This window comes from Psittacula echo, assembly GCF_963264785.1.
Source record: "Psittacula echo genome assembly, chromosome: 2".
In the NCBI taxonomy this organism is placed as follows: Eukaryota; Metazoa; Chordata; class Aves; order Psittaciformes; family Psittacidae; genus Psittacula; species Psittacula echo.
Window position 1 is genome coordinate 138,273,569 of NC_137737.1, and position 18,789 is coordinate 138,292,357.

At 52.4% G+C, this 18,789-nt stretch overlaps 1 protein-coding gene across 1 annotated transcript; it reads left to right on the plus strand.

Moving 5' to 3' along the window:
• Positions 1-8,372: 8,372 nt before the first annotated feature.
• On the plus strand, positions 8,373-18,306 carry OSR2 (odd-skipped related transciption factor 2; the record flags this gene model as incomplete). The annotated part of the gene is made up of 4 exons (XM_080611141.1): positions 8,373-8,441; positions 16,125-16,851; positions 17,413-17,512; positions 18,124-18,306. The coding sequence occupies exons 2-4, from the start codon at positions 16,196-16,198 to the stop codon at positions 18,304-18,306; spliced, it is 939 nt and encodes a 312-aa protein (XP_080467267.1). The 5' UTR covers positions 8,373-8,441; positions 16,125-16,195.
• Positions 18,307-18,789: the final 483 nt, after the last annotated feature.

Sequence of the window (18,789 nt, forward strand, 5' to 3'; positions counted from 1 at the left end):
TGAGCGTCTCTGCAGGACTGGATAACAGCTAGCACAAGGGTCTCGGGGGATTTTATTGTAGTTAACCCATCCTCCTGTTCTGTTCCTACTTTGCATGCAAAAGAGAATGTTTGTGCTTACTACAATATTTAATAGCTATAAGTATAGTCAGTTCCTTTCTCATTTTACTATACCAGCTTGTACAAGAAATACACAGAACTATATATAACATTATTGCTACTACTTTGCAAGATGTTGTATATATTGTAAAGCTGGCTTCCTAATAGAAGGCAGCTAAAGACCTCTGCGCTTAAATCTGCCAAAGCTGATACAGCAATCACAAACATGTGTTGTTACACTTCTTGTGGCTCATCTCCACATGGTGCAGCTGTTGTGTTGGCTAAAGAAAATGCAGGCCCAAGGGAAACAAATTTAATTCAGCTGGGATGACTTCCACTAAAAAAAAAAAGTGTTTTAAGGAGAACAGGTGTCTTATAGTAAGAGGAATTGTTTGAGAGGTTTTCCCCAAACTTGCTTTGCCTCTAGGAAGTCTATTCTAAAGTGGTATGCCAGTGACAATAATCTCTTGCAGTCTAATTTTTAAATAATACCCTTCAGAAATGTAGGGGGTTCCAGAAATTCCATTTTTGTTTGTTTCTCCTAGTCTTAGGACAGGAAGGCTAGCACAGGACCTTATCATGCAAATTAGAAGCTGGAAGGAGCCTCATTGCTGTTATTCGGGGTCCTCAGCCTCAAGAAGGTTTGTTTAATCAACAAATAACTCTGAAAAAGAAGACCCACAGCCCATGTAAGTCACCAGTTGACACCTCTAGAGCTGTGCCAGTTTATCGCAATATATCTATTGTTTTAAGCTTAAATTTTTACTGAAGTAACTTAAATACAGCTTCCCCCTAAATACGGTCTTAGTTACTCAAAATAAATAAGCTAAGCTATGCTATGTAGTCTGATAAAACAGTATTAAGTGTATGACTTTCTTTTTCTCTTCCAGAAAGGCCTTGTGTACTATAACTCCTCTAGTACTGTCATGCATTCCTGCCTTTCTGCTTCCTGCGTCCTCTGGTATATTGGAGTGGAAACTGACTGATGCTCAGCGGCTGAGACTCAGTAGCTTTCCTGCTGTCAGTAGCAGATCCCACAGCACTGAGGCAGTGGGATCCCTGGAAGCTGGGAAACACTTTCCCCAGCAGTCTCTCAGGAGGTCTCTCTCTCTCTGTTGGAGCTGACTGAATCAGCCCTTTGGACAGACATTGCAGCCGCCAGCAGATCTTCCTCTTCCTATTGTCAGCCCTCTTTCCAAAATAAGGTTACTCCAGAGGGTGTTGTTGTGTAGGTGTCTTCATACTGCAGTTTCCTCCTTTGGGCCTGTTTTTTCTATCTCTGACAAGGTCAGAATTCCTTCTCTTTGGGGAAGCAGAAGTCTGAATGAGTCATGATTTTTCCACACAGACACCATTCCTACAGAGTTGGTTTTTCTATAGAATGTATAGAAGCTGTTGTCATCTCTTCCTTCTTAACTAAATAAATGTTATGATGACAAACTTCTGTTTTTCTTTTTGCAAGGTTAATCTTGTTAGCTCTTACATCAATCTTTATTGCTACATTTTGTGTCCTCAGAGTGTCTTAATACGGACCTTGGGTAGTGTTTTTAGGATTCTTCTCAAGTTTCTAAATTGGAGACCCAGTACTCCTACTGAATTCCTCCTTTTGAATAAAATCCAGAAATCAACGAAGTCAGTAACAAAATTCATTAGATTTTTGTTCTCTGTGCATGTCTGCACATAAACACCTGCAACAAGTCTTGCATTTTCACAGACGTGCCGTTACCAAGGGGGAAAAAAAATTGTTCTACCTTTGCCTTTTTTCTCAGCAGGACTTGTGACAAAGCCCCCAAGTCTCACTGGTGGTAGCAGCTTCCATGGCCTTGCCTAATGTCAAAAAACAAGAGTAGATGGACCTGGACTACACCCGACAGGTGAATCAAAAAAGGATCCCAATTAACAAAATAAGGAGAACCAACTGTGGAATGAAACCTGCCTTCCCAGTGAAGCCATCATGGGGACACTCACTCTTTACTGTGTATGTACAGCCAGTATCTTTTCCAAAGGCTGAAAAAAAAAGAATTTATTATTTGTAGAGTGAGATTAATTGAACAAAATGTCACCCAAGGAGGCTGGTTAAAATTATATCTGAATTTAAGAGCAACTTTTTGCTTTTCATGGTATTGTATGTGCTTATCAGGGAAGTTTTATGTTTGAGGTTCAGGGAGAAGGTGATGGCCATCTCCTTTGAATGCTTACAGATGACTAATTTTCAAAATGCTGCTGGCATTCTTCCAGGCAGAGGCCTGGCCATTAGATAACCTTAACGTTATGGTGGCCATTTGCAAAACAGATGAGAGCAGAAATAGCAAGAGGAAATGAGAAACTGAAGAAACCCCCTGGAACTCCCTGCAAATGAAGACCCAACCTTAGAAAGAAAAGTCTTAGATCCTTCCACTGAAAGAAAAACTGGTGAGCATAAGTTTTTGGCTACTAAAACTATACCTGCTATCCAAAGAGAGATAAAAACACCAGCTGAAGAAAGACCACCACAACTGCCAGCCTCAAGAAATCTAGGAAACATTACACTTTCTTCCTTTGTGAGAGTCTGCACGGAAGTTTTTTGGTATGGCCAGATAGGATCCATTTGCTTCTGCATTCAGGTTGGGTTTTTAATGATAGAGCCCATGGCCATCCTGGCTAAGAATCCTGTTTAATAATCTCTCCTTTGCTAGTATTTGTGTCATATGGCATTGGAGAACTAGACTACCAGAAGATTTGACAGATGTCATTTGGCAGATCCTGTGGTGACCATTCACATCACCCTTCCAGCTGCCTCTTCCCCGCCTCTGCCAGAAATTACTGTTTCTGGAAGTGACTTGGCAATAGGGGCCATACCTGTAGTTCAGAAATTCTAGTTCAGTCAGATGCTGTAACTCAAACTTGCAGGCAGATGTAGCTGAAGGCAGTTTGGGTTTGTTCTTCTTTTAGCAGCTGAAGTCTCCTTTGCACTGGTGTTTGGGAATGTTGTGAGCAGCAGTCCTTGGTTGCCATGTTTTCACTATCAGGGCTTCAGATGGCAATGGAACCGATGTGGTGGAAACAGGAATGGAGCTCTTTCCACTGATAATTTCCCGGCAGAGGGAAAATATGAAATCATATTTTTTAATCAAATAGCCTCACCTGAGTAAATATTCTAGCAATTCCAATTTTTAATTTCATTATCGTAGCCTATTGCTCAAGCTGTGTTTTCTGACTGTGCAGCAATAATAGTGCTATGAGCACATGAAGATTTTTTCAAACTGGCATTGTATTCGGTTCCTTTTACATTTCCACACATAATCTGCATAGCATTATTAAATCTTTCCTGTACATTGTTTAGCCTCTGGGATCAAATGAAATAATATATGACTGGAACTCTTTGGGCTTTGACAGATGTCCTCTGGCAGATATTTTGCAGCAGTTTGTTACTGTTCTCAGCTATTTTCTTGGCCTTTTCCTGGAATGGGACACGTCTCAGCTGCTCTGGTGGAAAACACTAACCTCTTAGCTTTTAAAGATGATAAAAGCAGGTTTGAGTTACTGCACCAGACTTTGAACTGACATGACTGAAGCAAAGGTATGGTCCTTTTCACTAGCAAACCTATGGGAAAAGTAATCCTTCAGATAGCTGTCAAAGGGGTTGGAAGGGGAACATGGAGCACTCATAAGCGTATAGAGGAATATTTACAGCATCTTGCCTCTGGTCTGTTTTCCATAGGAGAGCACAGGGAAGCTGAGTATTCTCTTAAAATAGTGCAGGTCATTATATAAACACTTAACTTCTGCATCTCTTTTTTGTAAGCATATAGTTTCTTCTGAAATTGATCTGCCTTGTGGGCTGTCTCCTACTGTGGGTCATTGAGTCATCCTAAGTAATATGGTACCTAGATGGTGCAGAGTTTGTTTCCTTTCATCTGTACACCTGCACAAGGCTTTTTATGTGTGGGAGAGCTTTCTCTGCCTTGTGTATTTTGTAAATAACCTCTTCACCAAAGAGAACCCTGGGCTTATGATCTTTGCCGACGTTACCACACTTTCTACACATTTGGGCTGAGCAAAAATAGTCATCCCAACATTCTTCATTTGGTTTTGAAAACTTCTCTATCAACCATTTAATATGGCAAAAGCACCACACCATCACATTTTAATGAGTTCAGGCGGTTTCAAACAACTGAGCATTTAAATCTGCGAATAAACTTAAGAATGTGTCACTGCCTTCAAGAAGCATACTTTCATTTTAAGAAACCACAGCTGCAACAATAAATTTGACACACACTAGGTTGAAGGTGGCAAAGATTAAAGGTATGGAATTAGAAAGAAAAAAAGCCACCCTTGTGCTGTTGAACAGAGTACAGGACATAAATCAAAGACTAACTTTGGCTAAGCTTTGCCTTATGGAAGTATGCAGCATTGCAGCTTTGCAGTTATCAGTATTTGTCATCTTGAGTATCAGTACACATGCCAGATGCAAAAGAGGGGCCCAGAAGAGAGAACATGGGGGATGAGGAAAAGAAAATTAATAATTTCAGTGACAGTGTACACTATTTTGATGGGAAACAGAACTTCTGTAATATTTCAAGGGACTTAAGCATATATATGTGTATGGACAAAAGCTGTTGGAAATAAGCCTTTGACTTCAAAATGTGCCTGATTAAAAGAATACTGATAAGAATTAAGATGTGAACAGCTGGAACTTTGATTGCAGTTATGTTTTCTTCTGGATGTTTATTTCTAGATCACTTTTGCAGCTGCTTTTATCTACTCCTTAGAAGTTCTTGTAGATTTGAGGAACCATTAGCTGTAAAAGTAAACATCAGCTCTGGTCTGGTTTTATGTATCTTCTTGAAACCATTGAGGAGGGAAAGATAACATTAGACTAATGCTGCTTTAGATCAGACTTAAGCAATGCTTTGAGCAGCCTTTTAACATTTTAGGCTCCACCTGTAGCTCTAACAGCAAGTCGAGTATTTCTAATTTCTTCTTTACCAAGCATGTAGGAATTGCCAAACTCTAGGAATGAAAATACACTTTCTGAAAAGCTCAAATTCATGTCTCAGTGTGGTTCAAGACACTGAATGCTTTCAAGTGTGCCTTCCACTGTCTAGGTACAGGGATGGTCCTTAAAACCAGTTCTGCTGCCTTTCAGTATCTGTCATCTGTAAATATTATGCTTTGAATAAAACAGATCTGCAGTTTTGACTCCACTTCACTCTATTTTGTTATTGTAGTTGCTTAAGAGTTTTTAATAACTGTGGTTTGTATTTGCTCAAGGGCTGTCTGCTTGGAGAGTGGAGAAAGGTCAGGGTTAACCTTGCTAAACCTTAGCTAATGACCTTTATCTGTGGTCTCTTTTTCAGATCTCAGGAGTGTCAGCGTAGCTGCTGTGGCCACCAACTGACTGTCATACCAGCTCGCACTGAAATAAACACACTATTATATTTACTTTTTGCTTCTTCACAATAGAGATTCTTGCCATGCCGCACTGTTCAAAGCCCTCTGGCCAAAGTCACAAGGACTTCTCTATTTCCATGTTTCATGAAGAGTTCAAGCACAAGATACATTTTGTTCAAGAATCCTTTCAGGTGGCTTTGTGAATCTTCTTGTAGGGCCTTTCTTGGATTCAGAAAATATTTTCTCACTTACTATAATCATCTTTGATTTCTCTGTCCTGACCATTTCTGTTAATGATGGAAGCATCCTCACAACTCTCCACAGGTAGACTGTCCTAGTCTCCCTGAAAGCCCCTCATGTTGCAGACACCACTGATCCTTGCTTCCATCACAGCTGAGAAGGTTGTCATTCCAAAGCATTCCTTGCCCCAGGGGCTCTGGGGCTCCCTTCCACATACCTCTAAAACATGACTCCCAAAACAGGAAAGTGCTGCACCTACACAGTTAGGCTCCATCCAGCAGTTCAGAGACGGGCAGACCCATGGCAACAGTGAAATTTGAAAGCTCTTGGTTGCATTTGAACAATCAATAATCATCAGGACAAATGAAATGGAAAAGTGAAATGCATATTACACTTAAAAGTTTGTGGTGTGGTTGACAGTATCTCTTTCCCTTCTCCACTGATCTGAAAAGCTGAAAATAAGAGGCCTCAAGGCAGTTCTGTTTCTGCTGTAGTGTAATGTCCTTGGCTTTCAGCACTTCCCTGGTGCTAAAATGAGTTCTGGTGCTGAAATGAATAGGATTTGTATTTTTCTTGGAAACAGTTCCCAAAGGGGTGTTTGAAAGAACAGCATAACCTACTAATAATTTTCACCAGCCTGTCATGGGTGAGCAGGTCAGATAAATGAAATAGTTGATGCAGACAAGGCAGATCTGCAATAATCATTGATACTCTTTATGAGATGGACAATGCCATCCAGAATGGACAAAACGAGGACCATCCATTCACTAGTTTTCATCCTTCCATTTACCAGCCTGCATAGGTCCCTCAAACACTGCTGAGGGGTTTAGGAAAAGGAACTAAGGAGGGCAAGTGGAATGCCAGTCCTCAAAGCATGCACCACCATGGGAACAGAAAACAGAAATCCCTGGGCAAAGAAGGTAGAAACACACTGCTGGATCTCAATTCAGATTTGTCCTGGTTTTCCAGGGAAAAAAGGAAGGAAGAGATGGGAAGGAAAGGGAAGGGAACTGGAATAGAAGAATATTCTTTAAAATAAAGTCTCCTGACTGCTCCCTGCCTGGCTGGGATACATTTTCAAACTGATCTATTCCAGTTCCAGAGTGTTACTTTGACTGTGCAGTCTTTCTACACTCCAGAATGCTCTCGCCCTGATCTTTCTCAACAGTGACTGTGGAGAGTTCATGGAGGATAAGGACTCTTTTTCCCATGTCATAAGCTAGATCAGAACTGTTCAGCTCTGAAATACCTCCAACGTGTATCAGTCAGTATCACAGCCACAAAACACATCCTGGAGCAACTGTCCTTTCACCCAACAGAATGGTGCACACAGTGGTGCTATGAGATGGCAGCAGGAGAAACTGAGGTGGTCACCAGTGTTCAAGGTGGTCATAACAGATAGTTGAGTGCCAGCTTATGGAAAAGGACGTGAAAGCAGGCACAATGAAAAATCTTCCCTAGAATAGTATCTGCTCTTGGATTTTTTATAAGCTTTTATTAATTTGTTTATTTTTATGAGGCAATCTGGAAATAATGGCCCTGATTCAGGAAATCTTTTAAACCAGCAGTAAAACACACTCAGCAGGTGATTTTGGCGTATAAAGAAACTGAGGCACCTGCTTAGGTACTGCCCTGGGTAGTGGTGAACTTAAGCATGTGCTTAAGTGCTTTTTAGCATCATACCCAATAGAGATACAGTGCACTGTTCAGCCTGTGCAGTATCTTTAAGAGTTTTCAAATGCTTTACCGAGGTAAGTTTTCCCTTGATTTCCTTGTATTTCAGGAATCTTCAATATCTGAACTTCAGAAAACCCTGATTTTATTAAGTGTGGGGTGATTTGTCTGGACATTGTAGCAGTGAGTCTGCTTAGAAACAACTGATACTTTTTCGTAATATCCATTATTGTCCTTTTCTTTGAATTAGATGCCACAAACAACTGAAAAAACATGCAGAAATTAACACAGGCATTGTGCACATCTGTAAGTGATGATTTGCATATGCTTGCACCGTGCTTGTAAACCTCTGAAAATATCTGAAACGCTCTGTAGTATCCTGGTTTATAACATATCCTTCGCCACAGTTTACACATCGAGAATGCATGCTGAAAACAGGAAACACACATGCGGAGGCTAGGTAAAAGGGGATTACAGTGTACATATATTCAACAGAATAGTCCTAGTTTAAGAGTATCATAAGCATCAGGCTTGCATAAACAAATCAGTGCTTAACCCACAGATGTATCTAATGACCATATGGATTCTGCATGTTTACAACTGGAAAAACCCCTCTGAGCTTTTCTATTGTTTGCTGACTTTCAACCTATAGTATTAATTTTATTTGTGAAAATCAAGTTATTCGCTGGGATATAGAATGTTCTTGGAAGGAAATGGAGTTATTTAATATATGACTCAGGACAAGATGTATGGGCCCTGTTCTCTGCTGCCTTAGAGTTCTCATGTCCTAGGTGAGTTACGAGGCTTGTGACCAAATGTAGAAGTGCATTTCTTCAACCAATTTATTGCTTTTATACAATATTTCTCTTAGATTTCACTCCTAACAGTTGGCTCGGAGACTGCAGGCTTCACGACCCTCCCAGCCTGAGGCAGCTGCAGAACTTCATCAGTGCCTGAAATCCCGCTTTCCCTGGGAGCAAAGCACACCAGTCCTGCCCTGTGCGGCAGACAGACCTCCACCCTGCAAGCTGTTGCTTGGCACGTCTGCCAAGCGAGGTAAAATACCACCACGAGAGAGTAAGGGAGGTCTTCCAGCCTGGGGACGCTCTGCAAGTCCCTAGGTTCAGCTCGGGGGGTGGGAGGATGTGTGAGGCATAGGGCGATGAGAAAGGGGCCCACTCGTGTGTGATGGGTGTCTGTGCTTCCAGCAGCCGTGGCTGTAGGCAACAGCCCTACTCAGATGTTTCAGTGCTGACGGCAGGAAAGACTTTAGCCAAATGGTTGCTTAAACCAAACTATAATAAGGTACGGCACGTTGTATTTCTTTATGTCTTGACAGCTGCCCATTTCAGGCACCACAAAAAACATTTCATTGCTGATGGCGGGAACGCGGGAAGGGGGGGGTGGGAATTGTGTGTGTGTGTATGGGTGATGCTTTAGGCTAGAAAAATACGTTTATCGAGGGGTTTTATCCCCTCTTCCCTGAGGAGGTCAGCAGGCAGCAGGCTGGGGCGAGCGGGAGAAAGCCGCCGGTTTCGGGCTCTGCTGGGTGGGCTCACCACTCTCGGGGCAGGACGGCTGCAAGGAGCAAGCTCCTCCAGGCAGGAGACGGACACCCCCGTGTTCTCGGGGCCGGGGCAGGGCATCCCTCCGGCGCAGGCCGGCAGTACCAGACTATGGCCCCGCCACCGAGTCTTTGCTCCTCAGAGACCCCCGCGGCCTCTCCGGCTGCCTCGGACTCGGAACCCACTGCGGCAACACCGCAGCGGGCAGATTCCTCGCTCCAGTCCCCGCGGCGCTGCCAGCCGCCTCCGCATCCGCCTTGCCCCATTCGCACCGTAGCGCAGCGTGCAAGTTCCGCGAGGCGCTCGCCGTCGTGTTCACCGCTGACCGCGGTCTCCGGCGGTTTGACACTTCTCCTGCCCGACGTGATGCTCCCGGGAGCGGGCAGCCGGGGCGCTACGGTGGCTGAGGAGCAAAAGCCCCCGCGGGCTTCCTAGCTTAGGGACTGCAAGGAGGCACCCGTCGGGCTGGCTGTCGTGACGGTGCCTGTCGAGTGGCAATCCCACGGCCGGTCACCGCGGGACAGGGGCTGCAAGGGCTGCGCGTCTGTGGGAATAGCGGGCGAGATGCAGCCCGCTGAGGGCGTTGTGTGTTTAAATGCTTTTTTGCTTTGATGGAAATTAATCGCGGCGATCGACGGGAGTCCGAGTCTGAGGGGGGAAAGAGCAGTGCTGAGTGGGAGTCGCAACGGCGGTACCCGAGGGGGCCGTCAGCGCCTCCAGCCGCCTGCGCTTGTTTGTCCAAAACTCGTTGGGATTTCCTGACTGGGGCGTTAAAAACAAAACACAAAACCCCACCGCGCTAAATCTGAGTGAAGTAGGTAATACGTTAGTCACCAAGAAACAGCAGCGGAATCAGATGCCAGGTCGACGGGCTGTCACTGTTTTCCTTAAATATATATATATGAAAGTAAGTCAGTTTCCGGTGTGCAGTCCGAGCCGTTAGCTGCACCGGCCCGTCTGTCGGTGAGCAGCAGCCCGTGGCTGGGAGCAGGCCCTCCGGCACCCACGCAGCCGAGCGGCCCCTCTGCCCTGCGTGCACCGCCAGCGCTCCCGAGCAGGCGGCTGGCGGGAGCCGTCGGGGCTCCTCGTAACCGAGTGCAAGGGTGCCCTGCTCCCGGCCCCTTCCCTCGGGGCAGCCCCTGTCTCACGAGCCGGAGTCGGCCTTGGTACCCCGCGGGTCGGTGCTGCAAGAACACCGGCCGCGCCGACTCCGCGCCAGGCCCCCTTCTCCCTCGGGCACCGGGCTCACCCCAGCTCCAGTCATGTCGGCGGGAATGAGTCCCACAGCGACTGCGGCCGTCCTCTGTGCCTGCGGCAGTGTGCGAAAATCTGAGCCGCTTCCTGCGCGCATCGTGGCCGCGCACGGTGCTCCGCGGGAGGCCCGCCATGCCCCGCCGCGGGGCCCCGCTGCCGCCGAGCCGCGGTTACTGTGTCGTTCCCCTCCCCATCCCGCCCGGGTGCATTTCAGTGCTCAGGACGGGGCGGGTGGTCAAGGTTTGCCCCGGCTTGCATCGCCAGCGGAGGAACGGCTGTAATCTGTTCCCCGCAGAGAGAACAAACACTGCTGGTGTCCCTGCTCCCCCGGACAGAGTCCGGGGCTCCGGATGTATTTTTTGAGGTGGAGCGGAGGGAGTCTGAGATGATCGCAGCGGTGTCGGCCCCAGGGGTGGGAGCCAGCAGAGAAGGGTGAATACTCGGGCGCCCATGGAGAGCGCCGTTTCTTTCCCTCACCTCGGAGCCGCTTTGCTTCCGTCTCTCGGGCAGTGCTGCCTGAGCTCCGCTCCGGTGCCGCCGGGACGCTCGCCCCAACGAGCCGGAGGGGGCCGGAGCCTGCGGAGCGAGCAGGGCTCCATATCGACCTCCAGGGGGCGCTGCAGCACCGCGGGCAGCCGCCTGATGAAGCGCTCCTGGTCCCACCGCCCCCCGCCTCGACCTGCCGGGGCACAGCGGGGCGGGGGGCGCTGCCCAGCTGGGTGGAAGCCCCTGGGGCACAAGGTGCCCGCCCGGGGTGGACGCGGACTTGCGGGGCTCCGGTGGGACCCAGCGGCCTATGCCCGCTGTGGTGTCACCGCTGCTGGACGGGTGTCCGCTGCCTTGGAGCCGTCCGACGCTCGAGAGACCCCGGGCTCGGCGGGTGCGGCGGCACCGGGCGGCGCGGCGGTACGGCAGAGCTCGCTGCAGTTCTCATCGCGCACCTGCTGGCCGGACCGGGCGGTGGCGCCGGGGTCAGTGGGCTCTCCCGGCCAGCGCAGATGTGCGGGACTGCCAGCAGCAGCAGAGCGCGGCGTTCCCGCTCCCGGCGTAGCCGAAACGGGCGGCGGGGAGCAAAGAGCCCGGGCAGGGACTCTGCACCTCTCCGCTGTCCGCCCCGTTCCTTCCGCTCTGAGGCTCTTTCGTTGTTTGATCGGTCTGGGTTCTGGAGCGGTTTTTGGAGAGTTTTGTTGCTCACATTTTTGGGCTTTGATTGTGGGTTGCTTTTTTTTCCCCCATTCTTTTTCCAGTTCCCCCCTCCCTTCCCCCTCGCCCCCACCCTGCCCGGCAAGTGCTGCTGGTTTTTTCCCTTGCTGCTAAGGGCAAGAATTGACGGTTCTCCCGAAACGACCTCCCTCCGATCCGTGTCTCGGGGGTGTCGTCCTTGGGATACGCAAGCCAGCGGTGCTGGGAGGAAAAGGCGGTAGTGAAGTCCCTATTCTGCTTCGTTCTTGATAGAACCGGCCTCGCTGGAGCAAGCAAAACACGGCGGGTTCCCCCCGCTCCGACCCCCAACCCGGCCCGGGGAACCGCTCCTGTCCTGGGCTCTGTGAGCCTCGGTGCCCAGGAGGTGAAATGCTATTTATTTGGGAAAGTGGTGTTTTAAATAGGGCATTTTACCCAGAGCGGCCGGCGCGGTCTGTCCCGAGGGCCAGCCCTCGCTGCGCTGCCCTCCCTGCCAGGGGCCAGGGCACACGCGAACCGGCCGTTGCCCACTCCTGCTCCCTCTCCTCCGCTGATTTTATTTTTCCCTACTTTATATTTAAAGGAAGAAAAAAACCTAATCCCGACGCAGCCGCCGCTTGTGTCCGCTTCTCTTTCGCGGGCTCAAATTCACCGGCACAGACTCGATCCTGAAAAATTTTCAAACCTGTTTTTAAATGCTGTTTTTTCCCGACATCTTTTTATACTTCTCAAAGCCGACTTCCCATCTCCGGTCCGGACTACACCATAAATTCCCCATACATGAGATTTAAGTAACGCGCAGGACAAGATAACGTTACAGACAAAAATTCAACCCGAATTTACTGTATGCAACCAACCGTAGGGCAGCTAACGAAGGAAATGAAAACAGTGCTTTAATCAAGAAATGTGAAGAGGGTCGCAGAGGCCACATTTAGCAGTAAATTTCCCGGTAATAAATCGAAACTGCGCTCTAAACTATCTGTCTGTCCCAGGTAGGGACAGTCCTCGCGCAGCGGCAGTCCTCCAGAGAGTTTCTCCTTCCCAACTTGACTTAAGGCGCCTTCAAATAGCAGTTAAAAGGCAGAACCGGACCACTGAAAGGTCAGTCCGTGTGGTGCTCCGACCTAACTGCCACGGGGCCGTTCGGACATAAGCGTTACAGGCACTCAGAGGGGCCCTCAGAGATATGAGCACCCACAGGACTCCTGCCCTCCGGGTTTGTGGAGTTTTCTCAGGTATTTAGGTATTATTGAGGTATTTCGGTATTGAGTTATTGAGGTATTTAGGTATTGAGGTATTTAGTTATTTAGGTAGTTAAGCAAGTCGTGTGTCAACCTGGCTGGGTCACGGCAGGCGGCAGAGACGGCCGGTGCGGCGCAGGGAGCGCGCAAATTCCCGCGGCTAGGAGCGGAGCGAGGGGCGTAGATCTGCTCTCGGAGGGAAAAGTCACCTTAGGTGACGCGGCGCGAGGGGGTGGAGGGGGAAATAAGGGGACGTCCGGCAGCTTTAAAACCCAGTTGCTACCCAAACACAAGTAAACAGTGGGGCCGGCGCGGCGGGGAGGGCCGGGGAAGGGGCAGGGGCCGGGGGCGGTCCCGTCCCGTCGGGGCGGAGCGGCGCAGCCCAGAGCTCGGGGCTGTGCGCGCCGCGGGGTGGGCCGGCGGCGGCGTCGGGCGGGCGGGGACATCGCTCCACGCCACTCGCAGCTGAAATGTGATGGACCGGGCAGGGGGCGGCTCAGACTCGCGCCGAGCCTGGCCGGGGTCGAAGGCGGGAGGCTGCGGGCGGGAGGCTGCCGTCTATGCCGGGGCCCCGGGACCCCGGGACCGCCAGAGCTCTCAGCCGCCTAGCACTTCGTACCATGCCGGCCGCCGTCCCCGCTGTGGATCTAATGTCTCCGTGAAGGTGCCGCGGCGACCGCCTCGGCTGTGCCCAGGGAGGAGCCGCCGGCTGCGGTCGGTAAGTGGCTTCTCCAGCCCTCCCCGCCTGCTGCCGTTGGCGGGAGCGGGACGCGGGTCCGAGGCAGGGCCCCGGAAGAGCGTGACCCCTCGGCAGGCATCGGGGTCCACCAGGTTTACTTTCAGTTCGTAACTCCGTGGTGGTGGGAGAGCGGGTTCCGCCGCCGGCTGCGGGCGCGCTTGTGCGGGGCAGGCGGCGGGGCCTCCCTAAGCGCGCTGTCCGTGTCCTTAGCGCGGAGTTCCTTGCGGGGAGGAGCCAGTCTGTGCGCGGACTGCGGCGCGGACCCGCGGCGCGCACCGGGGAAGCCCTGGGTCCGTGCGAACAACCGGGTTGCGCGGGCAGCGGCTGCTCCGGGAGGGGCTGGCGGACAGCAAAGGCGACCCAGGGCCTATCCGCTCCCCGGGACTGGCAGCAGCGCCCTTGAGGCACGGCCGCGGCCCCGGCCCCGCCGCGGGAGAGAGCGCAGGGGAGCGGCTGCCGGGCCACGGGCTGGCGGCGGACAGGTAGAATGGGGCGCTCTGCCGGGGCACGGGGCTTAATTTAATTAAGCGCTCTGAGGGGAAAGGGAAAAGGAAGTGCCAAGATTTAAGTAACATCCGTTTTTAGGTGACTTTCTCCCTCTCACCTTATCAGAAATAGCATTAAAATCCCTCACGAAGGCGCTTCTCAGCCTTTTTGTTAGGTTTTCATAAAGTGACCTCCGAGTACAAATAGTAATAGATGGACCTTATGTCAGGCAACGGTGTAGTTTGAAAAGTTTCAGTGTTAAAATACGTATTTTGTGTCCGGAATAGTTTGGTTCTTTGACAAGAAAACGAGCGGCGTGCAGTGACATCCCCACACAGCCACCGACCGCCACGGTCAAAGGCGAGCGTCCCCCCGCAGAAATGCTGTACCTGCCTTGATCACAGCTCCGAGACCCATCGCTCCGAGACCCGGCCTCGCCGGCCGGGCTGGAGCAGGAGCCGCTTTAGCAGTAGGTGAACAGTGATTTTATTGCCTCTCTGTCGGTTCCTGGCAGAAAGCGAAGAGGGACTTACACTACGACATCTTTAAAAATAAGTCTCTATATATAACCACCCCCTCTTCCCCCAACCACCAAAAAAGAAAAGAAAAGGTCGCCATATGTAATAGGTCGAATGGATATCCCTGTCCCCGGTCTCGAGACAATCGTAAACGAGTGAAACAGAGGGAGCAGAGGAAGTCCCGGAGAACCGCGATTCAAGGCAAACGAAAACAGGGAGGGGGAACGCTGCCATTCACACCCTACCTTCTTTCCGCATTTTTTCCCCCCAGAGGGCCCATTCACTGCAGTGCCACAAACGGAGGGGAAATGGATTTTTAGGGGAAATATCGAAAAGTCTCTTTGCGTTGACCGGTGTCAGCGAAGCGGCCCTAACCGTGCAGCAGCGGCGAGGGCTGCTGGCGGCGGCGGCCGCCCTGTGGGGGCCGAGACAGTGCTCCCGGGCGCGGGCTTTGCGCTCCGAGAGCTCCCTTCTGTTTTGTTGTGGTTTGGGAAGGTGGGGTGTGTTTTAGGTTACTTTTTCGGGGAGACGGGGACTCTTGTTTATTTTGGAGACTCTACGTTACCAGCCCCTGCACCCAGATTCCAGGAGGTGCTGAGGCACCTCGGCCATACCTCTTGTTTACAGGCCCGGGAGCGCCCGGCGCTTGCTTTAGCCGCTTTCATGGGTCGTGGCAGCCGCCCGGCTGCTTGAAGCGAACCCTCACCGAAAACAAGGAGAGGGCAGGGGCTTGTCCCCAGCCCCGCTGCCCCGCGGAGGGAGCGCGGCCATGGGGCGCCGCGGGGTCCCCTGGCAGGCGGGAGGAGCGGGCCTGGTGACTTCAGTCGAGGGGGCTGAGCAAAACCTTCTTCACACTCCGCTCGTTAGATCACGGCCCCGCCGACCTGGCTCCCGGAGGAGATCCCGACCGGGGAGCGGGGCTGCGCCCGCCCTTCCCGACCTTGCGGGACGGAGGTGGCGGCTGCGGGGCAGCCCCTGTCCAGGCAGCCCTTGTCGGGCCGGGGAGGCAGAGGAGCCGGCCGCCTTCTTCGGGATCGCTGCGGCGGGGGGCTGGGTGGGAGGTGTGCGTGCGGGCAGGAGCTCCTGCTCTCTCTCTCTCGGTTATCTTGATAAACGAGTTGTTGTTGAAGGAAGAAAAATAAGCACCCGCGCTGGGATGAAAGTGGGAATTATTCTCCCCTGGCCGCCCCCCTGGCCGGCCTCGGCTCCCCGTGAGCACCCCGCTCCTTCCCGGGGAGGCCCCAGCCAGGAGAGGTCGGAGTCGGGGCCTCTGCTCCCGCGGGAGCCGAGCAGAAGCCGGGAGCGACGGCGGGGGCCAGGTCGGCCGGGGGCAGAAGGGGGTGGCCACGGGTGTCCCCGCGGTGGAAGCTGTGGTGAACGGCGAAGGGTAGCGGAGGAGCCCCGGCTCCGTTCCGGATGTATATTTTCACGATTCGTTTAATTTGAATCTGCGGCGCCTTCGGTTGGCTCGGCGGTGGGATTGCTCCTTTTAATTTAAAGTTTGGATGCCTATTTCGGGAGTGATATTTTTAATTACCTTTTTTTTTAACGCTTTAGACTCTCCTGTCGAAGTGATCGGGCTGGTTGGGTTGGTGGCGGCCGCCGGGGCTGTGGCAGGAGCTGGGGCCGCAACGAAGCAGCGCCCCGGAGCCGTGCCTGGCTCTCCTCGGCGCCGCCGCTCCGTTCACCTCGGCCAGGGGCACCACGGTGCTATCAGTAAAAGTTTCTTTACCCTCTTTTCTCCCTCTTCCCAGGATTTTCTCCCCGTGTCGAAAGCCCAGCAAAGGCATCAGCTGCACCGCCTGCCTGCACCCGCCCCGGGAAGATGGGAAGCAAAGCACTGCCAGCCCCCATCCCACTGCACCCGTCCCTGCAACTCACCAACTACTCCTTCCTCCAGGCTGTGAACACTTTCCCCGCAACTGTGGACCAATTGCAAGGTCTGTATGGACTCAGCGCCGTGCAAACCATGCACATGAACCACTGGACATTGGGCTACCCCAATGTGCATGAAATCACCCGCTCCACCATCACAGAGATGGCAGCTGCCCAGGGCTTGGTGGATTCCCGCTTCTCTTTCCCCGCGCTTCCCTTCGCCACGCACCTCTTCCACCCCAAGCAAGGGGCCATCGCTCACGTCCTCCCGGCCTTGCACAAGGACAGGCCCCGCTTTGACTTTGCCAACCTGGCCGTGGCCGCCACGCAGGAGGACCCCCCCAAGGTGGGGGAGCTCGCCAAGCTGAGCCCTGGACTGACCTCGCCCTTGTCGGGCATCAGCAAACTGTCCCCGGATAGGAAGCCCTCCCGCGGCCGCCTGCCCTCCAAGACGAAAAAGGAGTTCATCTGCAAGTTCTGCGGCAGGCACTTCACCAAGTCCTACAACCTCCTCATCCACGAGCGGACCCACACGGACGAGCGGCCCTACACCTGCGACATCTGCCACAAGGCTTTCCGGAGGCAGGACCACCTGCGGGACCACCGGTGAGGGACCGCCGCGGGGGCCGGGCCGGGCCTGTGTGGGAGCCGCTTGGCGGGGCGGGGGGAGGCTGAACGGCTCCGGAATGAGCCGGGAAGGCAGCAGGAGAAAACCCCGCTCCGACTCCGCGGAGCCAAAACCTGCTCTCAGCGTGGGACGAGCACTCGCGCTGGGGAGCTGCGGTGACCTCCCCTGGCTGTTTTGCTTTTAGGGGGCGCGGAAGGAGGCCGCGGTACAGGTGGGCGCTCCGCAGCTCCCCTGCCCCCCCCATCTCCGCACCCCGCGGCCGATCAGCGTTGCCTTCGAGGAGAGCAGGCTGGGGTCTGGCCAGAGGAGCCAAAGCTGTCCCGTCTGTCACCAGAGAGTGCGAACACACCTCGATGCAAATTACTGCGACTTTTTTAACCTATAGAGGAGTTCAGCCATGAACAGGGTTATACAGGAAAGGGAAGAGGGAAAGTGGAGGGCGGGCGTTTGAGGGGAGCCGAGTTTGAGGGAACTGGGACCGGGAATTGGTGGGCGCCGCGCTCTCGGCAGTGCTGCTCACTCCTCGGGTTGCATTTCAGGTACATCCATTCCAAAGAGAAACCCTTCAAGTGCCAGGAGTGCGGGAAGGGCTTCTGCCAGTCCAGGACCCTGGCGGTCCACAAAACCCTACACATGCAGGTGAGCCCGGCGCTCCCCGGCCTCCTCCGCGGGGTTTCGCCGGCGCGGAGCCGGCTCTGCCCGCCGCGGGCAGGGACTGCGGCTGTCGGGGGACGAGGCTCTGGCGCGGAGGGAAGCCAGGGGGCTGCACGGCTCCGTGCTCCCCCGGGGACGGGAAGCAGCCTGCGGATACCTCCGCGACTGCGGGAGACCCGCGGGAAAACGGCGGCCGCGGGCGATGGGCTTAAAGCTGTCGGGGACGGGGTTGGCAGTGGGAAGCGAGCCCCGGGTCTGCTTTGAGGCGATTTTCGTTGTTCGGCGGTGCGGAGCATAATGCCCTGCTGACGGCCTGCGGTCCTGCCACGGGAGCCCCAAAGCGGGCGCACGGTGCGGCGGCCCCTTTCTGTGCGCTCCCTGAGCGCGGAATGCCGCAAATCGATATCTATGAAGTACCGCTTTTTGGGGCAGGAGGAGAGGGCGAGGTGGGATCTGCCGCCCACCCGGGGCTGCGCTCGCTCGTGTCCGACCCCGATATTTCAAATTGTGCGTTGCGATAAGAAAAAAGTGCAGTGATACTTGCAACCAGGTAGTTTGTGAAGGATTAATCCTTTGCTTGCTTCAAATCTGAACAGGAATCTCCACACAAATGCCCCACATGTGGAAGAACCTTTAATCAAAGAAGTAACCTGAAAACTCACCTTCTTACCCATACAGACATCAAGCCCTACAACTGTGAGCAGTGCGGCAAAGTGTTCAGGCGAAACTGTGATCTACGGCGGCACAGTCTAACTCACACCCCGCGGCAGGACTTCTAGAGCAGCCAGGGACCCGCGCCGGCAGCTCCACCTGCCCGTTGTACTCAAGGACTGTGTTGTAGGAACTCCCAGGCGCGCACACACACACACGGAGGCACACAGGCACGCTCGGGGCCAAGCTTTCCTACCACACGTCTGCGAAACTCGTTTAGAGAGTGCGGACTGCAGGATCGGGCCCCTCTCCAACCCACACCCAGGCGTAACGCTTCGTCGTCTTGTAGATACTCGCGGCTCATTTTAGAGCTCTGTACAGAACGTGGTTTTCTTCGTTTGTTTTGTATCGTCGTGTCAGATGCACATCGGTAACAAATCGGGGAGGCAAAGTATCTCTTAAAAGTGTATTTCAAAATAAATCCTTTTTCTTTTTCCAAATACCTCCTGCCTTGTTGTATTATTATCTGAACGTTCAGGCTTTTTTTCCCTGCTGTGTCAATGCAATAGTAAAAGCATATTGAATACATTTCCTAGCCGGGTGATTGTATT